This window comes from Daktulosphaira vitifoliae, unplaced genomic scaffold (genome assembly GCF_025091365.1).
Source record: "Daktulosphaira vitifoliae isolate Bord-2020 unplaced genomic scaffold, ASM2509136v1 Scaffold_4, whole genome shotgun sequence".
Classification (NCBI taxonomy): domain Eukaryota; kingdom Metazoa; phylum Arthropoda; class Insecta; order Hemiptera; family Phylloxeridae; genus Daktulosphaira; species Daktulosphaira vitifoliae.
The window spans coordinates 369,633-382,889 of NW_026099575.1; the positions used below are offsets into that span (position 1 = coordinate 369,633).

The window sequence follows — 13,257 nt, forward strand, 5'->3', positions numbered from 1 at the left end:
CCTCCACGCCTCCCGGTTCCTCAACATCAAGTTCACCATGGACCCGACTTGGAACTTGGACCCCAGTCGAGACTCCAAATAGTCCCGTTCCTGTGCCCACGCCTCGCGCCTGAAGAGGGTGTGTAGAGCGCTATCAGTCTCTGCCGAGCGATCATCACTTGGGTGAGACGATAAGTTATCTCACCCTGAGTCCGGTCCACCCACCTGTCCAGCCGATCGGGTCCTATGAGGAACCAAGTCGTCGTTTCCTCCGAGAGGCGAGGCCGTCACCGGAGCATGGTCATCCGCCTGAGCGCTATCCAGTCCTCAGGTTCGAGGAACCGGTTGCGTTCTCCTCGGCGAGCAGGTCGGCGGGCAGCAGTGATGACAAGATACCCACCGACACTCCGGACACCGTTCGGTACGCCGAAACTGTCCGGATCGCCGCCCGCCTCTGCACCCTCAAGAGTATCCGCCCAAACCGGGGACCCGTACAGTAGGACCGAGTGTACGACGCTGACTAAAAGTCTACGCCGCATCTCTCTCGGCCCTCCCAGATTGAGCATGAGTCTCGCCAGGCAATTCATGACTTTCTGGGCCCGCTGGGCCGCACGTTAGTCGTGCGGCCCGAACTTTAGACGTTTGTTNGGCCCGAACTTTAGACGTTTGTCTATGACAAAGCCCAGTTAAGTCATGAAGTCCTTAAGCGGGATCTCCACTCCCAGCACGGCGAGCCGTGGAGGAGTGAACTTGTACCTGCTTCGGTCTTGACCAGGGCGAAGCTAAGTCCGCTCCCCTCCTGCTGGATCCAGGCGGAGACTGCGCTAAGCGCGCAGTTTNGTACCTGCTTCGGTCTTGACCAGGGCGAGGCTAAGTCCGCTCCCCTCCTGCTGGATCCAGGCGGAGACTGCGCTAAGCGCGCAGTTCGCACGAGATCCAGCCTCCTCGAACGAGGTGCCTTCCGCCACCACCAGCGTGTAGTCCGCGTAGCAGACGACGCGCACGTGCGGTTGGGTTAATTNCGCGTAGCACGTGCGGTGGTAGCGGATAATTAAAATGCTGTGCACTTGCGAATATCGATGTCATAAAAATTCAATTAGCTACTTGTATTTATAATCCCTTGTGTACTATACATGTATATTAACTCAACATTTTGAAACTTTAAATGTTTATATCTAATAAACTAATAAAGTTATACATAAATTCCAATGTCACAATTTAATAAAATTTGAAAAGTTTTTATAAAAACCCAAACATTTTGGGTTTTGAACCACCCTCGTGGCATTTTGGCTATGTGCGTACAGCCAACATTATTTTGTTTTTTTCGTGTGTGTCGTTTAATAATGTATTAATTCAGCAAGGCGTCGGCTATTTCCGGGGCCGAGATCCCCATCTTAGGATGAGTCCCAATCGGGACTGGATATCGTATTTTATTTTATTTAATATATTGTTTTGAGCCCTTTTTCTATTTTAAAGTTATTTTTTTTATGAGCTGTATATAATTTTAGCTATAATTGACAAATACAAGGTTATTGGTCAGTAGTGTGTCATGTATATTTAATATATATATATATTATTCCCGCAGAGCCCAAGTACGGTCCGGCCGGTCCCAGATTACAGAAATTATCCGCCGCGTCCGGAGTACACGGACTTGTTCCGATGCGGAAGACACTTCATGTGTAATATTTAAAAGTTGTAGGTTACAATTTTTTTTGTCTTAATAATTGTTTTTTTTTCTCTTTTGTCCCTTTATTTGCAGAGTGGTTTTTGCCTTCGGGTTTTGTCCACTATTAACTTAACTAATAATTTAATAAAGTCCTCTTAATTTTCTTAATCAAAAAAAATCTTTTTATTGCGTGAATATCTTCAATATTCACGTGTATCTTATTTTTTTTCCCCTTTAAATAATTCTCTCTAGTTTTAAGGTAACGGTCTTCGACATACTAAAGTATGTCCACCACTGGTGACATCAAATAAACCTATTTGTTATATTTACCAGGTATCAGCGTATTATAGTCTACAACACTTTATATTTTAGTATATGTATATATAATTTTTTTATTATCCACTTTGGTTTCATCAAAGTGCATATTATTGGTTTTCTTTTTAATTTCTTAAATCCACTTATGGTCCGGGTGCTGTTCTATTTATGATCAAGACCCTCGCCTAAGTGGTTGGCGACCCGATTTCCTTTTGCAAGGGAGCCATGAGGGTGGCGACTCCACAATCCCTTGCGTGGCCCAAGTCGTCACCTCTCACCATAATGAAGTACATTACATTAGCTTTAATTTAAGATACATATATAAAAATGTCATACTTTCCGGAACAATTTCAAAAGTTAAGTCGAAAGAGTTCTACTTTCTATAGATATTTTTCTGATTTAAATTCCCCCCGTATATAGGGAAATGGTTCAATTAAAAAAAAAAGTATGTCGAATAAAAGAAGTATATAAATACAGCTGTAAAAAAAATTGAAAACATTTCAAAAATTAGCAATTTTTAAATTTATAATTATTTTGGAGGTTTGCCCCATTTTCGGGGAACGAGGGAAATTTTATCAATTTTTGAGAATAATATTTTTGACTAGATAAATTTTGTGATTTTTTGACGTATCATTGAAAGAAATCGGTTCGGTAAGAAAAAGTGATAATAGACAAAAAAAAAAAACATATCATTGTAAAGCCAATATCTTCTCAGCTTCGCATCGAAGCTAAAATACAATCGAGCTAGTGCAATTAATGAATGGTCAGTTAATAAAAAAAAATTATTTTTAGCCATTTATTTAACGGATACACCTCACTATTTATATACTATTTGATCATTTATTTGTGGTAGTATCTACATTAAGCATTTGATGTTTGAGATATTCAGATCCAAGGCATCGATTACAGTTACTGAACATACATATTTCGTTATTAATATCACAGATAATACTTTTAATTAAACTGACTAAGTCTAAATTTAATGTAGCCCCTTCAATCATAAGTTTATATATTAATGGATCACGCACACGCTTACGGAATGTGTACCACTTGTTCCAAGTAATGGTACAAATAATTATGGTCTCATTTCAGCAAATTTAAAAAAAATTTTGTTATTTGGATTTTTCGTTTTGTAATTTACATATAATTTTTTTTAGTTATACGAAATCAATCTTTTCTATTTACTAATTTTTTTACCATCAGCATCTCTTATCTTAATGACTTCTTTCATACCGAGGCATACTCTGCTATAATCGTCATTATGATATAAGTCTTCAACATTTTTTACATACTTTCAAATAAATTGCTCGACCAGATTTTTGAACGACAATATCAGGTAAAACACCATGAACATCAACTAATTTGTTTACCTTTTTCACATAGTATCCTGTGACACCAAACTCTTCATAAATTTTTGAAACCCACCAAGAAGTTTCCCTTATAAATTTTATAGTTCATATAGTTATTTGAACGGATTTCACTGGTGACAGCAGTGAATTTTTACCTGGGTTATTCACAATTACGTTATAGCGAGATTAGATTTAGCCTGGTCTCTGGGAAAATTTTTTTTATAAAAATAAAGTTAGAACAGTTTATCTAATATAATCCGCCATAAGTATTGTCGTTTAATATATTATTATTTTAAAAAAATTGTACTCTCGCTTTTAAATGCCTTTTTAGACTTCATTTTATATGTTTTTAAATACAATATGTATTTTGGTAAACATATAAAATGAAGTCTAGAAAGGCATTTAAACGCGAGAGTACAATTTTTTTTTAAAATACGGGCATTAATCGATCTATTTAAAACGCCCCCGCATTTAAATTGAACCATGTTTACCATGACGAAAAATATTTGAAGAAGAATAAAAGAAAATTGATGGCCTAGTATTAACACTAAAGTAATTTCAAGACAAGATGGGGCAGTCACAAACGTGCAGTAGACACGATGTAAATAAACTTGCCAGAAGTTGTTAAAACTCATTATAGTGAATTGCTGATAGAGAACTTCTCAATATAAAATTAAAAATTATTTCAGTAGCACAAGAATTACTTTTTCAAATGGTGAATTTTAAACTTAGTTTTATGGAAAAATATACTCGGAAAAGCTTATATTTAATTAAACTATTTACAAAGTTCTAAAATTGATATAATAACTGCACATGATATGGTTTCAACATGTTTTTTGCATATTTCATCTTTCAGAAATGAGGAACATTTTTTAACAATAAAATGTAATGCAAATGAATATTGAATCATGTGAACAGTTTTGAGGCGAAATTGACTTTGAGCAAGAACATATTAAATTTGGATATATTGAGCATTCAGCACATTAAAAACAAAAAATTAACTTAAAATATGTTATAAATACATATACTTAACTACTGGAAATACTACAATATTTATTTTGTACTACTTTTATTTTTGTATATTATGATAAAAACTTAATTCAGGTGTGAATTATTTTTGTATTGGATTAGAATTTAATGTAATATCCTTTGTGGAAATGAAAGCAGTCATTGAAAATTAAAATTAAATAAATTTACTGTAACTATAAATTTAAAAACTAAAATGGGTAATAAATATTTGTAAATCTACTAAAAATTAATTAAATATTTCTAGTAATTTTTTTAGTTGAATATCAATTTGAATGAAACAAATAAAAATAACATTATTACTTTATACCTAATCTAAAGTTAGTTTTGAATTTTATTTAATAATTATTAGTTATAACTTATGTCATTTAGTAGTTATATTGAGTGTTGGTATAAAAGTGTGATATAAATGTTTTTGTTAGTAAATATAAAACTATTAATAATCATATTTTATTGAAATATAACCCGAAAATATTATTTTAAAAAAGAGCAAGTAAATTAGTTGACTTTGGAAAGTAAATAACAGTTATTTAAAAATACTATCCCTTAAAGATGATTAAATCATAAGATGTTCTCGTCCGAATAATTTCTTAAATTTATCAATAACTTCAAATTTAGAATTAAGTGATTTTGTGTATAACTGACAATAGATCAAATTTTCTAAGGAATTTGTTGAATTCAGTGATACTTTAGAGGCTGAACATAAAATTATAGAATTTGTATCAATTTTTGATAATCTGAAAAATTTAGATTAAAAATATGATAATTATATGATTAAAAGTATTTCTTTGCCTATACAAAGAATATATTTTTTTTTTTTATTTTTTTTATTTATAAAATTTACAATCTGTAAAAAAAAAATTTTACAATAAGTAAATAGTTTAGAAAACATACATATATAAAATACTTAACATTAGTAGCCTGTGAGGTCACGAGGGAATTTTTTTCAATTTTTGAGGGTAATGTCTTCGACTACATACGATGTGTGATCTTTTGACGTATCATTTAAAGAAATCGGTTTGGTGAGTCTAAGAAATGTGGTAACAGACATAAAAAAAAATAAAAAAACACATCATCGTAAAACCATAAAACCAAGCTGATTTAATTTTTCAACTTTTAAGCTATTAAGAAAAAATAATTTATACCTTATTACTAATAACAAATAAGTTATAAAAATTTTTAAAATAAATATAAATTATAAACAATGTTAAATTTATTTTATTTAAAATTAAAAACAATTCCTGCTTTTTTTAGTAATATTTTTATTACTATTATTTAGAGCACGCAAATAACAAATTAACAAAAACAAATAAATTACCTATTGTAACTACTAAATTATAAAAAAGGAAACAAATTAAAGATAAGATTTATCAAAAAAATTTTCATAGAGTATACTCTATCGAATTTTGTAAACAACTACATTCTAATCACTGCAGATACTTGGTAGTTTGTTATCATTTTTTGGACCAGANGATACTTGGTAGTTTGTTATCATTTTTTGGCCCAGAGTTAAAAAAAATTTACCTTCAACCACGTTTGGAGTAACTGCTATTCTATTTATTATTACGTCTAGAACGTTATCTTTTTCAAAAAACGTTTTCTATGAATATAAAAGTAAAAATACAGCCATAATAATAACCGTAGTACTCAATAGTAATCACAAATTAATAATAATTTGAATGTATATAAGGCCTAGCACGGTTTTGATAATTCGTAAAAATAATTGAGTTTTAAATTTGGGGGGGGCGGCCCTGGGCCACATTAAATCTAAGGGGGGCCATAAATATAATAGATATAAATATTATTTCTCATAAAAAATTGTGTTGATCATTACACTTTTCAATAAGTTATAGCATTTTAAAGTTAAAAATGTAAAAAATAAAATCGAGAAATTTCAAACAAAAATAGCATTTGGTAGCCATTTTTTTCGTGAAGACAAAATAAAGTCCGAAATTCTTTATTTCCATAATAAAGTTAATTACATTAGCTTTATTTAAGATATATATAAAAGGGTCAGACTTTCTGGAACAATTTCAAAAGTGAAGTTAAATAAGTTAATTTTTTGTGAACAAATTGTCATTATAAATCCTGTGGACAGGTAAAGGGTTAAATTTATAAAAAAAATATACAAAATGATAGGTAAAGACATCAAGCATCTATAAAAAAAAAAAATTATATTGATATGTTCATTTTTGAAAAAGTTACGGCAGTTTTTAGTAAAAAAAATTGAAAAAATTTCGAAAATTAGCGATTTTTAAATTTGTAGTTTTTTTGGAGGTTTGCCCCATTTATGAGGAACGAGGGAAAATTTTTAAGGGTAATGTCTTCGATTAGATACAATTTGTGATGTTTTGACGTATCGTTGAAAGAAATCCGTTCAGTGTGAGCTGAGAAAAAGTGGTAACAGCACAAAAACAAAACATATCATAGTAAAACCAATACCTTCTCAGCTTCGCATCAAAACTAAAATAACTCCGTAATATTTTAACTGTATTTATAGGATTTAATGTAAACTGTTTATCCTCTTCGGTCCTTAATGTTTATAAAGTTATGGTATAAAGTAAAACGTTAAAGCTGTGGCGTGTTGATGAAATTTAATATTAATATTAACTACCTAGTGTCTATTAATTTGTATTGTTACATTATGTAAACAATAATTATACTTAAACAATTTTAACAACATGAATTGACACCATTAAAATTGTATTATAAATATAGCATAAATAATAAACCCAGAAAATTTAAGAACAATATGAGGTGGTCGTGCAACCAATTCTGGATGATTTGGCATAGATTGACCCTAAGCTTATTATATATTTTAAAATAGACTACATGTCATATTTAAAGTTATAATAATTAATAATTCCCAAATATTTTCTATTATTATTAAATGAGATTACAAATTTTTCATTTATTAAATGATCATTTTGTATAATACAACAAAATAAAAGACAGCCTTCCTATTGCAAAGAAACCAAAAATGTAAACAATTCAAATTTTAAATCCCATTTACTATTTTTTTTTAAATAGTGCAGATAATTTTATTTGCTCATAAATACTTTAGATTTTAATTATGTACTAAAAAAATATTAAGTTTAAAGTCATGTTAGATTTTAATTTAAGCCAACTAATTTTTTTTTTTGTGTCTGTTACCACTTTTTCTCAGCTCTCACTGAACGGATTTCTTTCAACGATACGTCAAAAGATCACAAATTGTATCTAATCGAAGACATTACCCTTAAAAATTTTCCCTCGTTCCCCGTAAATGGGGCAAACCTCCAAAAAAACTACAAATTTAAAAATCGCTAATTTTCGAAATTTTTTCAATTTTTTTTACTAAAAACTGCCGTAACTTTTTCAAAAATGAACATATCAATATAATTTTTTTTTTTTATAGATGCTTGATGTCTTTACCTATCATTTTGTATATTTTTTTTATAAATTTAACCCTTTACCTGTCCACAGGATTTATAATGACAATTTGTTCACAAAAAATTAACTTATTTAACTTCACTTTTGAAAGTGTTCCAGAAAGTCTGACCCTTTTATATATATATCTTAAATAAAGCTAATGTAATTAACTTTATTATGGAAATAAAGAATTTCGGACTTTATTTTGTCTTCACGAAAAAAATGGCTACCAAATGATATTTTTGTGTGAAATTTCTCGATTTTATTTTTTACATTTTTAACTTTAAAATGTTATAACTTATTGAAAAGTGTAATAATCAACACAATTTTTTATGAGAAATAATATTTATATCTCTTTTTCATTCGACATACTTTATGTTAATCAGGATCCTTTTTCATTCAACATACTTTATATTAATCAGGATATTAATAAGGAATTAGCTGATCATGTAGCTTTTGGAATAATCCAATAATTTTTTTAAATGAAACACTATCTAAAAATTTGCATGGAAGCGTTTTTTTTTTATTCAACTATGCCTCGTCACCATTGTACCNAAAAACTATCTAGAAATTTGCATCGAAGCGTTTTTTTTTTATTCAACTTTGCCTCGTCACCATTGTACCGCGACCCCCTTGTTTTTTATAGTGATTTTAAAATGTGGTATTGTATAGTGTTTAATCTATGTTTCAACTAAATTTCAAATTTATAAAACAATTTTCTTGGGATTTAGAAGAGGCCTACAATGTTAGACATTTTATAAAAATATAATAAATAATTATTAAATTTATTGAATAAAATGTGTTATATTTTAGAAACAATTTCTATGAAATCAAGAATAGAAAATTTTTTGTATAAAATTATGTATAAACCAAAAAAATATAATTTAAATATTGGCTGAAAACAATCTATAGTGATTATTAAATAACATATTTTACTTTGAATTAATGAAAAAAGTTGTTTTAGCAACGTTATTTGTCGTTGGCCAATTAAGTCTTGTTTACTTTTTATTTAAGCCAATTAACATAAAAAAATATTTTTTACAATTGGCCAACAATTATTAAAATGTATGATAAAATGTAATTAATTTAAGTTACAAACCGTAACAGTATGTTAATTAAATAAAGCTACTGTCTATTCCTTAAAAATGAATTATATCTTAAAAACTATTTCTATAAATCAAAGAGTAGGCATATTTTTTATAACATTCATTCGATAATAACTTATTTCGGTCACTAAATTATAGTTGATTTTTATTCGGATGTATACGTGTACAATTCAAAAAAATATAATTTAAATATTGGCTAAAAACAATTTATGGCGATCGTGAATAAAATATTTACTTTTGAAATAATTTGTTTTAACAACGTTATTTGTCACTGGCCAAAAAAATCGGGAAAAAATTAGTATAAAAGATCTAGTAAACTAAAAATTCATTGGGACTTTTAGTCTAACCTGCGAACAAAGAACATATAAGCTCTTGTGGAAGCCATCTAGTCTATAAGTCTCAGTCGCGTCGAAATCAAATTTCAAAAATCTTGAAAACAACGCGACATTCGCAAGTCGAACATATTGACTATTTCCAAAAATAGCCATCGAATTCACCTGCAATAATTATGGCACTGTTAGAGAGAGGAGATCGGATCGTCATAAGATATTATGACTACTTGCAAAATTTAACCGTTATCAAAGTAAATGACAAGAATCGTGAACAGCCCGAAGAGTATCGCGTTAAACTTCAAGGAATAAGTGGAGAATTTTTTGACACGTCCTCGATGAATATCCTTACCAATGTCATCAAAAAGAAAGAAATATTTAACATCGTAAGTGAAAAAAAAATATGTGTACATAGCATAGATATTTATACTTATATTTTTAAAGGCACTCATTGACAAAAATGAACTCGTATTAACATATTCAACATCTAAACAATGTCTCAACACTCAGATTTGGAATGCTGAGAATTTGAAACCCAAAAACGTCGGCAATAAATATGAGAAGACTTATGCAAAGAAGAACGCATATAAACCTGGACTTAAGCCGAACAATTACGCAACATATAATGCCAAACGTTATACGGCCCAAGATAGACTTATGAAATACCGTAAAACTGAGGAGCTACAAATCGTTCATCAAACTAATAAATTCAAACAGCCCGAAAATAGACAACTGTACAACACCGATAATACACGTTATTCAGCTCAAGACCGACTTAAAAAATACAAGAACATCGTTACTTCAAAAGAACCGCAGCTTAAACAATATGACATTAAGACCACAGATATGAACCGATTTGAAATTGAAGAAAAATGTTGCAAAGAACAAAATCTCAGCACTGACATAACAGAAGACCCATGTACTAAGAAACGTACATTAAAACTAGGCGAGACGCAAAAAGTTAGTTATTTATATTTATCATACAAACAATCTATTATTACAATAATCTTTCCACAGATAATGATAGTTCAAAAACGAACGAAGACATGTTATCTGGTACACACGATGGAGAGTAGAAAGTCGGTAATCACCTTGTGTGATAAACTACGAAAAATTGAAAATAACTTAAAACGTATCGAGAAAGTTGAGAAGTACGACATGTGCTTGATATTTTTTGGCGCTGAATGGTACCGTGGGAAAATTATGGACGAGACGAACGATGGTATGTTGAAAATTTACTTGATTGACACAGCACAAGTGATGTTCTTTAATCGAAAAGAAGTCTACGAGATGCCAAAGCATTTCGAAGGAGAGTCATTATTAATTGAAATCGTCGTAACACCTCCGCCAAATGAAATGCTGACTACTGTTTTTGCTAACGTAGAAGCAATAAAAACTATTGGACCGAGTACGGTGGTGAAACTGATTTAATAACTTGCTATATTGCCTTATAACTCCTATTAATTTGCATTCGACAGTCAACGAATATTCCCTACAGAAGTTTACATGCTGACAATGATGTCTTTTTCCATTAAAAATACTCTTGTTTATTTATTATGAACTATTTTGCATTTTCATCCGACTTCTTTATTTATTGTTTATATATTTGTTATATTTATATGTTTGTTGTTACATTATTTAATTTTTCGTTTATTTGCTATATTGTTAAATTTTTTTGTTCAATTTTCTGTTTAATTTAAATAAAGCTGTTCGACACTTATAAAACATTGTTATCATTTAATTTTAACTTACTTATTTTGTACATCAATTAGTTAATACAATTGCAATTGTAAATTTTCCAAAAATTGCAGATCACTAGTTAATAATAGAGTATATGAAAATAATTTTACTCATATAGTTAATATAACTATGATTATATGTCTACAATGACTACTATTAATACTATGATGAGTTATAAATACAAATACATTTTATTAACAAATCGCCAATATCTCAATACATGAAAACTTAGATGTTACCGTCTTGATGGTCTACTAACTTGCAAGCCGACTTAACCTGTTAATCACATGGCGTATAAAACCTAATTAGAACAAATCTGCACACATAACTTTTATTTATAATATTTTCTATCTACTGGACTTAATACATTATTAACATAAATTGTGTAGTCATGCAATAAAACAAAGTGACACTAACCACATTGTCATATTTTGAATCCGAAAAAAATCATTAGTCAATTTAAGTATAAAAAATATTTATAAAAATATATCGAATATTAAAATAGGATATTATTATTTAACTAACAATTTAATATTACAAAAATAATAATTTTAAAGCATACATATATAAAAAAAATAAGTACAGTATAACTTCGATTAGCCGTCCCCATCGAGACCATGACTGTGATGGTTAACCAAATAGAAGATTAACAGAAATTTTGTAACAAACATATAAAAGACATTATAAATAAAACAAATTTATATTTTTTATACTAAAATATTCCAACAGTTTCAATATAAAGTATATTCATTTAAATTATAAAAAATAATCAATCATTTTGTTTGGTTTTTTCCAAGATTTTAAAACGACAATGCTGCGTATTTTACGTATATTCGTGGTATGTAAATATATGGTAAATTGGAGAATTCTTAATTAAAAATAATTTTTTCAATAAAGAGTATTCAGTGTTTTTGTAATTTATAGTATATTTTAGAATATATGATTATTTATACATATAAAAAAAAATGACAATGCAAAATATGAATATTTTAAGTCGTTGAACATCAACTTTGATTCTTTGAATTTTGAAATAATATATTATATTACAATATAATACAAGGAAACTATTTTGTTATAAATGCTACTCGTCTATNACAATACAAGGTAACTATTTTGTTATAAATGCTACTCGTCTATTAATGCTGTTCATAAAGAATTCATTATTATTCGATGAATATGATAAAATTCATGAATTGTAAAAGTAAAAGTAGACTAACACTGGTATAATGGTTGGTGTATTCAATAAAGAAAAATTTAATGAAAATAAGTTAAATCAAATAACAATTAAAATGTAAATTTATGAAAAAATTATGTTTTAGCTACTTTGAATATTTTTAGTAAAATCTTTTATATATAGAGAGAATCAAGATTGGAGCTTGTAAGCTAAACAGTAATACCTACACGACTAACTTTACAAGGATTCCGAGTTATAAAAATAATTTCAATTTAAGATAACAATGATTAAAAATTATTTTTAGTACATTTTTTTTTTAATTATTATAAAAATAATAAAATTTATTGGATAATTAAATCATACTACTAAACAAAATATATAGACTTGAATTAACAAAAGTATGTCCAATAAAAATACTAATAACAACTAAATAATGGTCAAGAATGCCAAAAGAAAATATGAGTAGGAGGTCTAAGATAATACATATGAATTCATAAATCATAATAGAAACAGAAACGTGTAAATTAAGACAGATCCAATTAATATGATATCAGCCTAATAAATTATCTTTTATTTACATACAGCATTTTGCACACATAAAGTTAAAACAGTGAGTGGTGATTTATAGCAATTGTATAGAATTAATTGTCTATAGACAGACTAGCATCAGAACGGCCTTTGTATTTTGTGAGTTCAATAACTACACTTGGTCGATGTAGTTTAAACATAATGCTCACATAGGCAGTATTTAAGAGTTCAATTCAGAACAAATTCACATATCAGATATTAACTGAATCAAATCATTTAAATAAAATAAATAACATTTATACATAATATTAAATAATTAATTTAATAATGTACCAACAGAATAAATAGGAGTGTAACGTGGACATGACAGATCCATCGCACGTGTCAGGGTAAAATGGACATGTCACCAATATCAATGAGTATCCTCTACATACTAGTAGAGGACCCATTAAGATGTTCACCATATCCACCCTGACCACACCCAAGGACCTGTCAGCTCACGGAAGATGAAGACAGAAAAATTAAAGAAACAGAAAGAATTGACCATATAACATAATATTGAAACCATAATTACAATCCATATAGTCATATATGATATGACCAATAGTCAACTAACTCATAAAAAACAATGAAT

The 13,257-nt window shown here is 29.1% G+C and overlaps 1 protein-coding gene across 2 annotated transcripts; it reads left to right on the forward strand.

Annotated features, from left to right (window-relative positions):
* Nucleotides 1-9,068: 9,068 nt before the first annotated feature.
* LOC126903778 (uncharacterized) lies at nucleotides 9,069-10,823 on the forward strand. Of its 2 annotated transcripts, XM_050682265.1 has the most exons (3): nucleotides 9,069-9,567; nucleotides 9,626-10,141; nucleotides 10,199-10,823. In XM_050682265.1, exons 1-3 carry the CDS (start codon nucleotides 9,361-9,363, stop codon nucleotides 10,610-10,612), a joined length of 1,137 nt encoding a protein of 378 aa, XP_050538222.1. In that variant the 5' UTR covers nucleotides 9,069-9,360; the 3' UTR covers nucleotides 10,613-10,823. The 2 variants fall into 2 exon arrangements, with proteins under 2 accessions (XP_050538222.1, XP_050538221.1); XM_050682264.1 differs by having other exon boundaries at nucleotides 9,626-10,823.
* The last annotated feature ends 2,434 nt before the right edge of the window (nucleotides 10,824-13,257 follow it).

Excerpts from the sequence above, each read along its gene's own strand:
- LOC126903778 (XM_050682264.1), top strand. The coding sequence starts at position 9,361 with ATGGCACTGTTAGAGAGAGGAGATCGGATCGTCATAAGATATTATGAC. Across the intron at positions 9,568-9,625 it reads AGAAAGAAATATTTAACATC|GCACTCATTGACAAAAATGA; the intron begins GTAAGTGAAAAA and ends ATATTTTTAAAG.